The following is a 16,309-nucleotide window of genomic DNA, read 5'->3' on the forward strand; positions in this document are numbered from 1 at the left end:
TGGTCACCATTGAATGAATATAACCCAAAACTTTATTTTGAGCATTGTCATGCTTTAGAAAAAGTGCTGCAAATCGCTCAGGTATAGATGGAGGGCTTGGAGAATTACATTTTAGTGGGCTGCTGAGGATGTTCCATATGATAGGTTGGGTAAAAGAACCTCTATCTGGATGATGACATAGGTTCTAACCAGAGAACTATAATCAAATGGCTGATTGGACAGCATCATTTTGTTAGCAGGGCATATGGAGGAGTCCACCAATTGTACTGAATTGTCTGACAAAATGAGTCTCCCCCCCCCCCCCCCCCCCCCAAGGCAGGGGGAAAAAAAGAACAGGATGCCATTCATGTGCAATGGATGATGAGCGCGGTAAACTCCAATGTGGCTTTGACTACTTTAAGGCTCGGTTCACACTGCCAAGACTTGTTCCTGAAAGGGTAGGTGGCAGAAATGACTGAGCAATGTTCTTTGTGTTGAGTGGCCCACTCTATTGGCTGCAGAATCTGGCAGTCTATGGCTGCACTGAGATGCTTCCCAGTCTGGTATTTGCATTGCGCGGTGGACTGACCTCCTGTTCAGTTCACAGCTTGAGTGAAATGTCACTTCGCTGCTTCCTGTCCAGTGTTGGCCATGTGAGCCTCGTACAAATGTCAACAAACAGTATTGGGTTTTGCATCCATTAACATTCCCGGTACTGACCTCAGCGCACTAATTTGCTTCCTGGTATCAAAGGTCACCTGATAACCACTTCACTGGGGAAATCTTCACACAAAAAAAGGCAATTTTCTACATTTTTATTCTATGTAGCACTGACAGATCCGGCGGCACTTTACGTGTTGTGGCTTGAGCATTGATTGACAGGGTGAAGTGTTTTTGGCAGAAAGTGAAAGCAGAAAGGTTGATTTCTCAGTCTCCTCGATGTTCAGCTTCTCTTTACTGATTTTTAATCGTCGTGACTTCCCTTTAGGTTGGGATTTTATTCTGTTTGTCCCAGGATTTCACAGTTACTGTCTGGCTAGGGAAGGGGTTAGTTCGAGGAGAAAGCGTGGAAGGGGTTTGGTCTCTGCAGAAAGCTTGGCAGGGTTTGGCGTCTGGCGAATGCGTGGCAGGGTTTGGTCAGGAGTCCTGCCGGACCTAAGGAACCTCTTAGGCCAGGGATCCTCAAACTACGGGCCTCCAGCTGTTGCGAGACTACACATCCCATGAGGCATTGTAAAACTCTGACATTCACAGACATGACTAGGTATGATGGGAATTGTAGTTCCGGAACAACTGGATGGCTATAGTTTGAAGACCCCTGTCTTAGGCCCTAATTATGTAGATTTACTAGTGTCCTCCCGAATTAGGGTTCCCCTTTACCCACTAGGGCAGTGGTCCCCAACCCTGACCTACAGGGCCCACTAACAGGCCAGATTTGCAAGATAACTGAAATACATCACAGGTGATATCATTTGCTGCTCAGTGATTGCAGTACTCTAATCTGCATCTCCCCAAGGTAATACCTAAAATCTGGCCTGTTAGTGGGCCCTGTAGGTCAGGGTTGGGGACTACTGCACTAGGGCACCTTTTTAGGCCCCTTTTACACTGTAGAGTCCGGCGGCCGGACTGTTTTTCTCAGCGGGGGATCGATCCGCCGATTCCACCATTGAGCAGGCAGATGGCAGCTCTGTCTCGGAGACAGAGCTGTCAGGTCCCCGCTGTTCCCTATGGGTGAATCGGATGAGAACGGACCGTCTGTCCGTTCTCATCCGATCCGCTGAACGGATGGAAAATAGGGTTTCCATCCAGATTTAACGGATCGGATCGAATGTCAGTGGACATGTCTCCGCTGACATCCGATGCCCCATAGAGATGCATGGGGCATCCGTTCAGATCTGCCAAAAAAACGGACAGGCGGATCTGAACAGCCCGCCTGTGTGAAAGGGGCCTTAGGTGAAAACTTGAGGCGAAGAAGAAAAGGTGCCCCAAATAGACAAATCAATAAGATACTTGGATGCAAACAATACTTCTATAAGCCCCCGTTCACACTGGTCGCCTGACAGGTCGCCGTAGGTCGCCTGGCATAGAGAAGCTGTGGACCCGTTCTAATAGGAGCGACACAAGTCGCTCCGACTTAGAAAAAGGGTCCGGAGCTTCTTTGGGGCGACCTGGAGCGACCTGCATTGACTTCAATGTTATGAAGTCCGTGCCGGCCGCTCCGAGGTCGCGGTGCGAGCAGCGCGCCGCGACCTGTGAGGTCGCCCTGGGAAGTCGGATCGCCCCAGTGTGAACGGGACCTTAGTTGAAAGCTGCCACGTTTTGAAGTTTAGGGAATCCCCCTTCAGGGCTGGAATGCACAGGTGAGTGATTGACTTAGCATTAGAAAGTACAGCTGTGATTGCTAACTTTTCAATAAGTCTCAGTTTGGTGAAATGTCAGGACTGTAATCTCGTACCCAGCATAGATGCATGAAAATACAAACCTCAAGGAATGGGGATTCTATCATGAAATGGGTTGACTTTCAACTGAAAATAACTATTTGCCCCTAACTACACCAGCAACTGCTTTTGGTGCCCCTTTTCCTCCTTCATCTCCGCATAATGTGCGGCCATGTTGGGTTGATTTTCCCAGGACGCTGGAAATAAACTCCTCTCTCGTTTTTTTTTTTTTTTTTTTTAATTCCCGCTGCTCCCTAGATCTGCATCCAGAGGGGTCAGAACTACATAAACATTCATTTCATCCTGCTGTTTCTGTCTGGATAGTTATTTTAACAGACAGAAGATACCGAATTATATTTGTCTTCCTTTTGTTTCCCCTAGGGAATTACCATAAACTCAGTCCAGATGAGTAGTTCCATAGTAGGATAATAGGTGCTTTAGTCTGTTGCATTCCACAAAGTACTAAGTGTTTGGATGACAGGGGCTCTTTGATCGCAGCGATTTTATGTGACATGTTAAGTGAATAGCAGCCAGTCCTTGCCCTGTAGTATCCATGTTTTTGTATAATTTTTTTTTTTTTCTTTTTGTTTTTAATTGTTCTGCTTTAGCCTTATTTTTTTGTTTCTCCCTCATTCCAGGCATGAACCATGAGCCAAAACCAGCTTCCATAGGAATGCTTTCAACAGCCACTCGGACCACGGCCACAGTCAGCCCCCTCACTCCCTCCCCTATCAATGGCTCCCTGGTACCCAACGGCAGCCCGGCGGCCAGCAGCGCGCTCTCAGTCCAGTCCGCACCCTCCTCCAGCTTCGCCGCCGCGCTGCGCAAACTCGCAAAGCAGGCCGAGGAGCCCAGAGGTAAGGAGAGATTTTTGGAAAAGTCGCGTCCTGTGCATGTGTGCATGCCAGAGTAACACCATCATACACTGCAGTTCCAAGGGCTCGATTTCCAGGGACACTACCAGAAGTTTCTGGGCCGTCCCTGGAAATTCCTTCTAGGAAGTTCAGTGATGTCCCGTAAAGTCCGTCTTTTATGCATGTGTGATTAGTTTTTGTCTTTGTGTTGCCTGAGCCTAACCAAAACTGCCATTGCAGTTCATAGATGGAACTTGGCGGAGAGTCACCCACCAATATCTCCTAGGATCTGCTGGGGATGAGCGTTTTCCGCTTTTCTCGATGCGACCATTCATGTGGGAGTCATTACTTTTTGTGCACATTTTTAGTTCTTTTTTTATCCTTTTGAGGTTTTTATACGTTTGGCATGCTTGCCCGTTGTATTTTAGAATGCTAATGCTGTAAGGCTACATATAGAACCACAAGGGTGACTGGCTAGGAATGTGCAGTTTAACTTGGCCTCAGGTGGCGCGGGTCCATTAACAAAATGCTCTTGCTCGACACAAAGGGGATTGTTGGGAAAATGAGATGTTGGAAGACATTGAGGGAGATTTAACCTTCTTAGCGGTATTCCCGAGCGTGGCTCGGGGTTAAATTTCAGAGCCAAAAGCGGTAACCCCGAGCCACACTCGGGGTACCGCCAGAAGCATCGCTGGATCCTGTAAGCAGGGTTACTTACCTTGTCACCGGGATCCAGCGATGTGTCTCACGGCGGATCTTCCTCCCGATCCTCTCCGTGCCCCGGCTTCCGTCTCCTGCGACGTGACGTTCGCAGGGGGTGGAACCGGCGGCAAAATTACATTAGTTTGCCCCCCAGTGCCCTTTCCTGCAGTTTTACTGTACTTTTTATGTATGTGTGTGTATGTATGTGTAGGTGTGTGTGTGTGTGTATGTATGTATGTATGTATGTATGTATGTATATGTGTGTGTATATATAATATATATAATATACAGTTGGTTTGGGCTGCTCATTCACAAGAATTGCAAAATAATGGTACCGCTTTCAGCACCTAAAATGCAAAAGAATCATACCGCCAGGGAGGTTAATAAATCTGGTGCAACTGTGCATAGTAACCAATCAGATTTTTACCTTCAGCTTGTTCAGTTAAGCTTTGACAATAAAGCCTAGAAGCGGATTGGTTACAATGCACAGCTGCACAAGATTCTGAGTGCACCAGTTTTAGTAAATCTCCCTCCATTGTGTCTGGATGGGTAAGGGGGACAATAGCTGGTATCTTACCAAGCCAGCTTACTGAATGTTCTTTATGTCAATGGAGAAGGGGATGGGTGTAAAGATGAGAGCTATTGGTAGACACTGTGTCATGATGGGGGAGGGGGGCGAGCGATCAGAGCAGTTATCTCCCCAGCCAGGCGGCAAGGTTGGGGAGAGTTTCCAAAGCAGTGAGATCTTCATTCAGTCTACCGCCCCAACCGTATGCTCGTGTATTGTAATTATGGATCTGAGGTAATCTGTCAACATCCACATGGGCCTAGAAAAGTGCAATCACTTTTCAGAATTAATATACCAGGTTGTATTTATAATGAGCAAAAAAAACAAGCTACCCTATGTGCGTTTAGAACTATGTACATGGCAGCAAGGTTTCTAAAATGCATACATTTCCTGCAGTGGCATTTGGCGTAGAAGAGCTGGGACACCTTTTTTGCCCTGGGACTCCCTAAGAGGTAGAAGGCCAACAGTCTGACACTAGCCATCACACCTATGTGAGCCTAATGGACATCCCATTCAAAAACCATGGCAGTAATATAGAGTTGCCTCCCTCTTGGTGACTATCAGCCTCCACTCTACTAGAAAGATTTTGAAGGGGTGTCTGTGGGAATTTATCCCCATTTGTGTGGTCAAGTACTGATGTTGGATGAGAGGACCTGGCTCACAGTCGGCGTTTCAAGTCTTCAGTGTTGAGGTCCAGGCTCTGTACAGAACACTAGAGTTCTCCACACCAAACTGGTCACACCATGTCTTTATGGAGCTGGCTTTGCTTTGTAAACAGGGCCACAAAATATAGTCCCCCCCCCCCCCCCCCCAAACCATTACCAAAAGGTTTGAAGAGCACAATTGTCTTCTGTATTCTGTAGCATTAATAGTATCCTTGATTGGAAACACCTGAGCTCCATCATCTGGATGGGAGTCCACAGAGCCTTGGCCTTAGTGTATATATACGTAACAATCGTTGTAAATGATGTATAACAAATTGGAAGTATCTGCTTTGTTAGGGCTGACATTGAAGATCTAGGAAGGATGGATGTTTAAGACCCCGTTCACACTGGGGACAATTGTCAGGCGACCTGGTTGCCTGACAAGTCGCGGTGGGTCGCCTGCCATAGATTAGCACAGGATCCGATCTAATAGGAGCAATACAAGTCGCTCCGACTTAGAAAAAGGGTCCTGTACTACTTTGGGGCGACCTGCATTGACTTCAATGATATGAAGTCCGTGCATGTCGCTCCGAGGTCGCGGTGCGCGCTGTGCACCGCGACTTCACAGGTCGCCCCGGCAAGTAGGGTCGCCCCTATGTGAACCGGCTCTTATCCTCCCTATAAACATGCTGTACTTGGGTATATACTTATATATTACTGCTCTATTGCCCTTGGGCAATTCTGTGAGATCTCACGGGAACCTTGTGGTTTGAGGATGATGTGATTGGAACACTTGAGATTTGGGATAATGTGATTATACCATTTTTGAAATGTTGGCTTGTATTATGTGGTAATGTGTTTCCCTGCACAAGTTCCTTCCCTGCCCCTGCACATAAAAATTTTTATCAGATTGGTTTTCTAGGATCAGCCGTGATTTGAAACTTTCCGTTTGCCCATAAAGAGACACACAGCAGAATTGTTTACTTCCGATAAGGAGACTTGGATCATTTCATATACGAATCTTAGAATTCCAGATCGATGTCTTCCACTTCTAGACTTTCAGCTTGCCGGTGAAATGCATCTTTCCCTGAAGGGAGGGAGCCACATCTGAAATTGGTTTCTGTGGTTTCTTGGTGCATCTTTTCTGTAACCAACTCTCCAAGCGTTGGTGTAGAACGTGATCTGTTTGGGGTTCCTTGATGGATGAAACGAGAGTGATAATGTAGAGTATTGATGTTGAAGCAACATTTCACATACCTTTCAATCGATGGATGAATCATGCAATATTTCAATGACCTGTACATGAAGCGCAATGTTTGTGTTGCCTACCTAGATCTGTTTTTGATTTATCTGGTTTGATAAATCCAGTGCTGTGGAAAAGTGGCGAGTGCAGCAAATTAAAAATGCATTGCATTTCCACCATAGGGCAATACACAAATTTCCTTTTTTGCCAAATGGAAATGGTCTGGTGGTGCAATTTTTTTTGATGTAACAGAAATTTGATTTGGCATTTTAGGGCTACATACGGCCATGCCTGGATGAAAAAGGAAGGCCCCTAATGGGGTATGGTCCCTAAAGCCTGAATCGTGGACAAAACCTAAATTTAGACCCATAGTAAGCTCATCCTATAGATGGCATAGGATCGGAAGGATGGCACTTCAACATTGCTGTGTAGTGACTACATGTCCTGACACATAACTTTGTTGCAGCTCAATTGCCATGATAGCCCTGAGAGTGTGTGCTGGTTGGAAAGTTGTGGATGTTACATAGCAGGGCCCTGCCAGGATTCAATATCTGCTGTTAGGGCATATGGTAATTAATCATTGGGGTGTTCCACTGTTACATAGCTGCTGTCAAGTCCATTTTAATGAAGCTGTATGCTGACAAATATTTGTGTCTAATGTTGTTATGGTGGCACTTTTATATTTTGGGGCTAGGTGTTTAAAGAGTAAGAGCCGATTCACGCTGGGGTGACTTGTCAGGCGACCTGGTCGCCTGACAAGTCGCCGCGGGTCGCCTGCCATAGATTAGCACAGGACCCGTTCTAATAGGACTTAGAAAAAGGGTCCTGTACTACTTTGGGGCGACCTGCATTGACTTCAATGATATGAAGTCCGTGCATGCCGCTCCAAGGTCGCGGTGCGAGCTGCGCACCGCGACTTCACAGGTCGCCCCGGCAAGTCGGGTCGCGCCTATGTGAACCGTCTCTCCCTATGTTTTTTTTTTTTTTTTGTTTTCTGCTTTCACATCTAGTAGCAAAGTTACCCTGGCGCCCTTCATACTATGTCTAACTGTCCAAACCACAAACCTCAAATAGTTTTCGTTGGTGGCCACAAAATTCTAAACTGTGTGTGACTAACCATTTTGTATTTAGCCCCTAAAGGTGTGTCCCCTTATTTATTTAGGCACACATTCCTTAACAGTAGCAGATTAAATGAATATAATATGTAAAAGTCTGGAATCCTAGAAAACCTCTACGAGTTTTCATACATGGGCTATATGACCAAACGTTTGTGGGTACCTGACCATCACACCTATTAGATCTTGTTGGACATCTCATTCCAAAACCATGGAGTTTAATGTGGAGTTGTACACCTTTTTGTAGCTATGACATCCTCCACTCTTCTGGGAAGGCTTCCCCCAAGATTTTGGAATGCGTCTGAGAGAATTTGTGCCGTTTGGTGATTTGTGAGCAGATCTGGCTCACAATTGGTGTTCCGGTTCATCCAAAAAGTGTTTAGTAGGGTTGGGTTCAGGGCTCTGTGCAGGAAACTCAAGTTGCTCCACACCAAGTGGTCATACCATGTCACACCTTGTCATGCAAACTGTTAGCACAAGGTTGGAAGAGCAAAATTATTTAACCACTTAAGCCCCGGAAGATTTTACCCCCTTCCTGACCAGGGCCTATTTTGCGATTTGGCACTGCGTGACTTTAACGGACAATTGCGTGGTCGTGCGACGCTGTACCTAAACGAATTTGACGTCCTTTTTTTCCCACAAACAGTGCTTTCTTTTGGTGGTACTTGATCACCTGTGCGATTTTTACTTTTTGCGCTATAAACAAAAAATGAGCGTCAATTTTGCAAAAATATTTTTCACATTTTTTTTATATGAAATTCCCCAAAAAAAAAAAAAGTAAAAATCAAAATTTTTTAACATTGTAGGCCAATTTGTTTTATGCTACATATGTTTGGTAAAAAAAATAGCAAAAAGCGTATTTTGATTGGTTTGCGCAAAAGTTATTACGTTTTACTAACTAAGGGAAAGATTTTTTTTTTTTTTCGTTACTGCGACATTGCGGCGGACAGATCGGACCCTTGACTGACTTTTTTTTTTTACACTTTTGGGGTTACCAGTGACATTACTACAGTAATCAGTGCTATACATATGCACGGTTACTGTAAAATGACACTGGAAGTGAAGGGGTTAACTTTTGAGAGGGAGGGGTTATGTGTGTCCCTAGGGGCGTGATTCTAACTGTGATTGGCTGTGGCTTGAGGTGTAGGAACAGTGATCAACGGTCCTACATAGTAGAACCGTATGATCACTATTCCTACACGGGAGAATGACAGGCGGCTTGGTCACATTAGCCGCCTGCCTTTCTCCTGCTCTAACGGACTATCGCGAGTGACCGGCGGACACGTGCGGGGGGGGGTCCGTGACCGCGCGCCTCTGGCGGCGCGCACATGCTCGCTCCCTCCCTGGACCCTCGCTCGCTCCCTCCCTGGACCCTCGCTCGCTCCCTCCCTGGACCCTCGCTCGCTCCCTCCCTAGACCCTCGCTCGCTCCCTCCCTAGACCCTCGCTCGCTCCCTCCCTAGACCCTCGCTCGCTCCCTCCCTAGACCCTCGCTCGCTCCCTCCCTAGACCCTCGCTCGCTCCCTCCCTAGACCCTCGCTCGCTCCCTCCCTAGACCCTCGCTCGCTCTCTCCCTAGACCCTCGCTCGCTCTCTCCCTAGACCCTCGCTCGCTCTCTCCCTAGACCCTCGCTCGCTCTCTCCCTAGACCCTCGCTCGCTCTCTCCCTAGACCCTCGCTCGCTCTCTCCCTAGACCCTCGCTCGCTCCCTCCCTAGATCCTCGCTCGCTCCCTCCCTAGACCCTCACAGGCTAGCGACGTAGCCCTACGTCGCTTTGCCTGTGAGGGGCTGACTGCCGACGTAAATCGTCGTGCGGCGGTCGGCAAGCGGTTAAAATATCTTTGTATGTAGCATTACCAGTGCCAATCGCTGGAAACATCTGAACTCAGTCTTTGGGATGGGTTTCCTAATACTTTTAGACATGTAGTGTAGGGTCTTGGCAGCCAGGCAGCCAAGGGTTCAGGGAGTCCACATAAACCAGTCCAAACTATATATTAACTGAACATATGGAAGACACAGCAAGAAATTACTTGGAACCTCAATGGAACAATAAACAGATGGGTGCAACACCTCTCATGAGCTGGGTATCCTAGCGTGCCTTCTTCTCGGACTTTGCTTCTCCTACCCCCCTCTCCCCATCCCTCACCGAACACATTCTTCCATCAAACCATCTTGTCCTAAAAGGATGTGGACAGCACTCCTGGGGCAACTCAGTTTTTCTCTTTTGCAGGATAGTACTATAGAGAAACCTACAAGAAAATGTTGACCTAGGCCAAGTGACTGCCTTGGTTTATACTTGGCCAAGCGACCGCCTTGGTTTGACCCTGTTGGCATCCAATATTTTGGATAATGTGTTGCAAACCAATATTCATAATGCGGACTTCACTGTAAGATCTGCCTTGTACACAGAGCAGACCAACTTGCTTTTGAATTTGTATAATTGCACCTCACCCATCCCCCTTCGTTCTGTAGCATCCTATTTCCTATGCTCGCATTTGTTTGCGGTCTCTAATCCGCTCTCTTTGCACCTGTTCTCTTTTATTGTTCCCGTATGTTTGATCCCCTTGAGCTCACTTTTTCCTGTCTCTGCCTGGCTGCAGGTGTCTATCATATGTACTCCTCCCCACCCCCACCCCCCCCTTACATTGCTGCTATCTGTTACTGACAGCCAGGCAGCCGCCCTCTCAGCTCAGCTCTTGTTGGGGTCTCTGAGGTCTGGACAGAGAGCAAGAATGGTTGGCTCACCAGGGCAGCCAAGGGAGCCCTCCGCTGACAGCCTATTTTTCCAGTGAAGAAGGGAAATTTAACAGCGGCAAATTAATTTCATAATTAAGGTAGAAATTACTGGTAGTTTTGCAGAGTACATTAATCTCATAAGTGCCCCATTTAGTGGGATGTGAGCAGTGGATGAGGCTGTAGAGCGGGAAGGGGAGGGCGCTGGAGAAGCCTTTCTAATATTCCCTGTTTAGGAGATCATTCCAGATATTCCTCCGCACTGGACCAGAAGATGCCTTTTTTTTTTTTTTTTTTATTCTGTATAACGGAGAAGAAAAAATCTTCAGCACAACTTAAGACACAAAATATTTTTTAACTTCTAAACTTAAAATAGTCTTTTCTGTTCTGTTTTTCAAAGCTGCATCACAGCATTTTTCTGCCCTATCGATCGATACGTGTATCAGGAAGAAATGCGTCACAATACATTGCTGTATTGATATTTTGAACACAGCCCTATTTAACCATTTGCCCGCCGCCTTTTTACTACGGCAGGGCGGCTCGGCTGCGTCCAGTCACATAGTACTACGTGAATGCAGTGCATGTGGTTTAGACACAGCGGGAGGCGGGCCGCGGGAGGAGCGGCGGCGATTGCTTTATGACTTTTGCTTGGTACTTAGATTATTGTTTTCCGTTTTTGGTTTCTACAAGTTTGACTAATGCGCATGAAAACTGATGTCAGCGTACATAAAGACTCACTGAAACGAGCATGAAAACTGATGTAATCTCGTGTCTCCGCAAGTGAAATCTGTGCGGGTTTTCCCATCGGTTTCTATGCACGTATAATTTGAACGAACCCTGACTGTTGAGTGGGCGGAGCTTCATGTAAACGCAAACTTTCATACCCTTCTAAAATGCATCGGCTTTCTCCTGAGGCGATTTCCTAAAGCTCCATCTTTTATCTTCACAAAAGCCATCCTTGAGCTCCATCTGGTGGCCTCACCTGGGCTGAGATGTCATCAGTCAGCTGCAGGCAGGAGGAAGCGTTTCCTCGGTCTCCCCTCCCCCAGTGATCAGACTGCAACATTGTAGCCTTTTAGCAAGCCACAAGGTGAAAGGCTAGCAGGGGCAGACCTTTTTTGTGAACTTTCAGGACTGCACAGATTCTAGGACTTGCATGACTGTCAACTCTGAGCCAGCATCTCAGTAGGGATAGACAGATATATCGGTATCGGCCCCGGAACTGGCCGATATTCCCGATATTTTTGTGACGTCCTTCTGCCTTTTTAGGACGCCTCCCTCGCCTTGGACAGCCTTGTCTGGAGTCGGGACTAGTCTCGCGGGGACTAGTCTCACGGGAGTGTATCGCAGCCATACACCCACCCACAGGCCCTGTACCAGCCAGCCACCCACAGGCCCTGTACCAGCCAGCCACCCACAGGCCCTGTACCAGCCAGCCACCCACAGGCCCTGTACCAGCCAGCCACCCACAGGCCCTGTACCAGCCAGCCACCCACAGGCCCTGCACCAGCCAGCCACCCACAGGCCCTGCACCAGCCAGCCACCCACAGACAGGGTGCCAGACAGCCAGCCGCCCACAGGCCCTGTACCAGCCAGCCGCCCACAGGCCCTACACCAGCCACCCACCACAGGGTGCCAGCCAGCCACTCACCACAGGGTGCCAGCCAGCCACCCACCACAGGGTGCCAGCCAGCCACCCACCACAGGGTGCCAGCCAGCCACCCACCACAGGGTGCCAGCCAGCCACCCACCACAGGGTGCCAGCCAGTCAGCCATTAAGCATTAAACAAAAATTAACATGTTTAGTACCAGATTTGTGTCAAAAATTGTCTTTATTTTTCAAAACTTTAAATGTACAAAATATCGGCTGATACCGATACGTTGTGACCAAAATATCGGTATCTGCCCTGAAAAAACAGATCGGTCTATCCCTACAGTTCAGGAAGTAAGCTGGCAATATTGGTTAATGCTTGAACAAAGATGGCAGTGTCCTTTTTAGAGCACATGTGTCACACAAGGCCCACTGGCCAAATCCAGGCCGTTTCATGTGGTCCTCACACCCAGGGGGGAAGGGTGGAAATTAGATGTGAACAGCCTGTGGAAGAGCGCTGATTCCTGCACACTGCGCATAGAAAACCCCTAAACGCTGCACTCGGTATGTAGAGCTCCTCAACACTGCACTCTGTACACAGTACACCTCTGAACTCCGCACATACTGCTAGTGCTTTCCTGGTATTGATTGCCCCTTTTAAGAACCTCTTACTGCAATCTGGCCACACCCATTGTTCGATACGGTTCCTTGGGGGCGTGGCTGAGTTCCTGCACCTAGAAAAAAAGCCCTGCATAAATGTATATAGTAGGACAGATACAACTGGTCCTTTTGGAGGACAACCATAATGCTGATGCGGCTCACAACAAAATTGATTGCAACACGCTGTTCTAGAGAGAAAAACAGATGAAGGCATTGTCAGCGAGAGTACTGCTATCTCTCTGAGAGGTAATAAATACCTGGAAGGGTTACACTGACACATAACCAAGCATAAAAAATATATCCTTGTGGAGTCCTTGTATCCTGGCCGGACATGACGCATCGGTCTTCAGTCCTGCTGTCCTGTATTGTTTTATTGTCTTCATTATTACAGTCCAGAACTGCCCTTTGCAATGGCGATGTGGCGTTAGTGGTGCACTGAAATAAAAAGGTGGGTGTCAAATTCGGGATGCACTTGGCCTAAACTTTCCCAAAAAAAAAAAAATATAGCTTCGCCTTTTTAATTAGTAAAATGAATTTTTTAATTTGTCTGCAGTGATCGGCACTTTTTGCTGCGGTGTTAAAAATCCTGCTTGCTGCACTTTTGACAAACCGCACCAAAAATACAAGAAATGCACCTGTTACGTTTTTGTTTTTTTTTAATTACATGACCTATGAAAAACACCATAAGCAAGGTAAAATTGCAGGTGTTTTCAGTCGTTACTGGCAACCCCGAAAACCCAATTTTTGGTCGAAAAATTTTGGCGGCCGAAAATTGGGTGCATCACTAAGTGGCATAACCTTTTACGTATTTGGGTTGGAAACTGAATGCCGTGGTTGCAATCACAGCAAGGTTATCCTTCTTTATTTTTTTGAAGAGTTGTGCCAATTCAAGATGACCCCCCCCCATTCCAGCTTCAGTCTTCACTGTCATTCTTCTGCTGCGTGATTGCGCTGCGGGAAAGGTCATCCGCGCTTGGACCGACGAGCATGACCAGGCCGAGCTGTTAATTGCACACCTTCTGCAGGTCTGCCAGACAGGCTGGCATCGGCGCGAAGCTGGCAGGCGGGGCGCACAACAAAGGTGACAGCGCTACACCAGGACGCCTCGACTCTAATCCCAATTAATTTTATTCAGCCGGTCCGAGCAGAATGCCAGCAGTTAATTACAATGATCACACTGTTGCCTCTCTTTAAAAGCGGGAGGTTGTAGTGCTGCGAGGCCCAGCGCCGTTAATTGCCTGACTCACAGGGAAGCTATTGATTTGGAGCCGTCAGGGACGGCTCCCCGGCTCAGAAAGGATTACATCCCTAATTGTTCCTAGCCTTCCGTTAACAAGATATGCTTCAATAGCAGCTCTGAACCTTATCAGCCTCTGTGCGCTGTAATAAGCGGCTTCTTCCTTCCATCCTCATATCCGCACTATGGGGGGGGCAACCACCGCCTGGAGATGCACATCTCTGACGATGCCACCCTGTTTTCCAGCTGCGGGGGCCCTTCTCACAAACTGTCGGGGTGGTTAAATCCACTGGCATCAATAGAACTGTTTTGGGTGGACTGACCCTTTTTTAAAAGGAAATGCCAATTTTAGTAAGGGAGGAAAAATAAAAAGAATGCGGCACCAACCACTCTGGAACGATGACTTTTATTTTTCATCTGCAGATAATGCTTTGTGACAATCTGAGGCCGTTCTCTATGCTGCATACAAAATGTTTGGCGCTCTGCTTTTCTCTGTAGTCTGCACAGAACCTGTGGCCAAATATCAGCCAGCCCCTGCACGATCCTTCACTATAGTGACACTAAAATTGCTACAGAAGAATATAAAGTGTGCCTGCAGGGGGCTCTGAGGGTGCTTCGACTCTCCCACTCAAACCAATTGTGTGATCACAGCAGGTAACCCCTCAAACCTGGCAGTCTGACTTGAGGAGTAGGGATGGGCACCCCCCACCCAGTTTAGTTCACGCCAGAACTCTCGAACATCACAGAAGTTCAGGCTCAAACTCCGAACCCTATTGAAGTCTATAGGACCGAACTTGAAATATCAAAAGTCCCCATTCCGAAGGCTTAAATGCAAGTTCTTGACCATAAAAAGGGTATGGGGGGCCCGGGTCAATGCAATGCAACAACTTTTTTTTTTTTTTTTTTTTAAAGAAGCAGTGATTGTAATGATGCTTAAAGTGAAAAATGTATTTTAATATAGTGCCCGGGGTGTCCCCCTGGTCTACCTGTAAAGTGGCGCATCTGTACCATGTATAGTACCTGCTGCAGCAAAACTGACATTTATAAAGAAAAAAATAAAGACCTATAAATTGCAGACAATACAATACCATTGCCAGCAATTGAAAAATGTTGAAAAAAAGAAAAGGATGAGGTCTTCCCCCCATGAATAGCGGGCTGTTTGGGTATGAATTTTAAGGGGAACCCCGCATAAAAAAAAAACGGTGGAAGAAAGCACCCTCCCTCCTGAACCATACCAGGCCACATGCCCCCAACATGAAGGGGGGGTGCTCCATACCAAAGGGCCTAGTATGGATCTGGGGGGGACCCCCACGCCGTTTTTTTCTTTTTTTTAGCTGTCCGGGCTTAGAATGCACTTGTGCGAACATCCTGCTGCGCGCCCTGCAAATTCGGGTATTCGCCAAGAAAGTGATGTTCGGGCCGAACTTTTGCTTGGCCCAAGCTGTTCACCTAACTCTACTGGGGGGTTTAGTGCAATAATTACTGTGTGTTCTCCCAGCCGAGATGGCTCCCCCCCCCCCACTCGCTGGCAGGGGAACACAATGGTTCTGCTGGAGGACATCTCCCATCAACACTATGTTAATGGGAAATCAAGCAATTTTTTTTTTTCCCTGGAACTTGTGGTTGCAGAAAAAGAAAATCTCTCCATCTATAGCAGTGTTAATTTTGGCAGCAAATTTCAATTTAGTTTTAGTCTTAGTCTTAGGACTAAAATGGCATTTTAGTTTTAGTCCCATTTTAGTCTTCTGCAAGTGTTTTAGTTTTAGTCGTATTTAGTCGACTAAAACTCCAGTACATTTTAGTTGACTAAAACGTCCTACATTTTAGTCGACTAAAACTCATTTTAGTCATCTATAATTGAATGGGTGTAGTGCAATTGTAATTTGTAATGCATTATTTAAGCATTTCTCTACAATTTCCAAACTCATTATATACTACTGCTGGTCCTGGAGTGAAAAATCTAATATGTTATTGTTTATAGTATTAAGCTTTGAGCATGCACCAGTGTTAATTTTGGCAGCAAATTTCGATTTAGTTTGACTAAAATGCCATTTTAGTTTTAGTTGTATTTTAGTCTTAAGACAAAAATGCCATTTTAGTTTTAGTCGTATTTTAGTCATCTGAATTGTGTTAGTTTAGTCGACGAAAACATTTTAGTCGGTTTTAGTCGACGAAATTAACACTGATCTATAGCCGGCTCTACTGTGCTGGCCACACCAGACATTTAAAGGGTGTGTCCTGAGGCCAGAAATGGTCCTGTAGAAGTCTATTGGGCTGTAATGCACATGGACAGGAGAGTGAAGACTCTCAGCCCTCGATTTTTTGTGTTTTGTTTTTTTTTTTAAATGAATTTGATGTGCGGTGATGCAGAACATAATAGGGTACAATAAAACTGCTTATAAATTGAAATTTTTCAATTCAGTTTTTACATAGAATCTTTCTTTGTTCCCTTTTTTTTATATTTCCTTTTTTGGTTGAGGTCAGTACCCAAACTGTCAGGAAATGTGGATGTTACCTAAAGTGCTCTTCACAAAGCCTCTCTGTAT

At 46.6% G+C, this 16,309-nt stretch overlaps 1 protein-coding gene across 1 annotated transcript in view; it reads left to right on the top strand.

The window, feature by feature from the left end:
- The window catches only part of GSE1 (Gse1 coiled-coil protein), a 589,073-nt gene that overhangs the window by 539,368 nt on the left and 33,396 nt on the right, over window positions 1-16,309 (top strand). Inside the window, exon 3 of the mRNA XM_082270436.1 lies at window positions 3,056-3,274. Coding sequence (XP_082126562.1) covers window positions 3,056-3,274 — 219 coding nt within the window. The remainder of the gene's footprint in view (window positions 1-3,055; window positions 3,275-16,309) is intronic.

Source organism: Pelophylax lessonae (assembly GCF_965119305.1).
Source record: "Pelophylax lessonae genome assembly, chromosome: 10".
Lineage (NCBI taxonomy): Eukaryota > Metazoa > Chordata > Amphibia > Anura > Ranidae > Pelophylax > Pelophylax lessonae.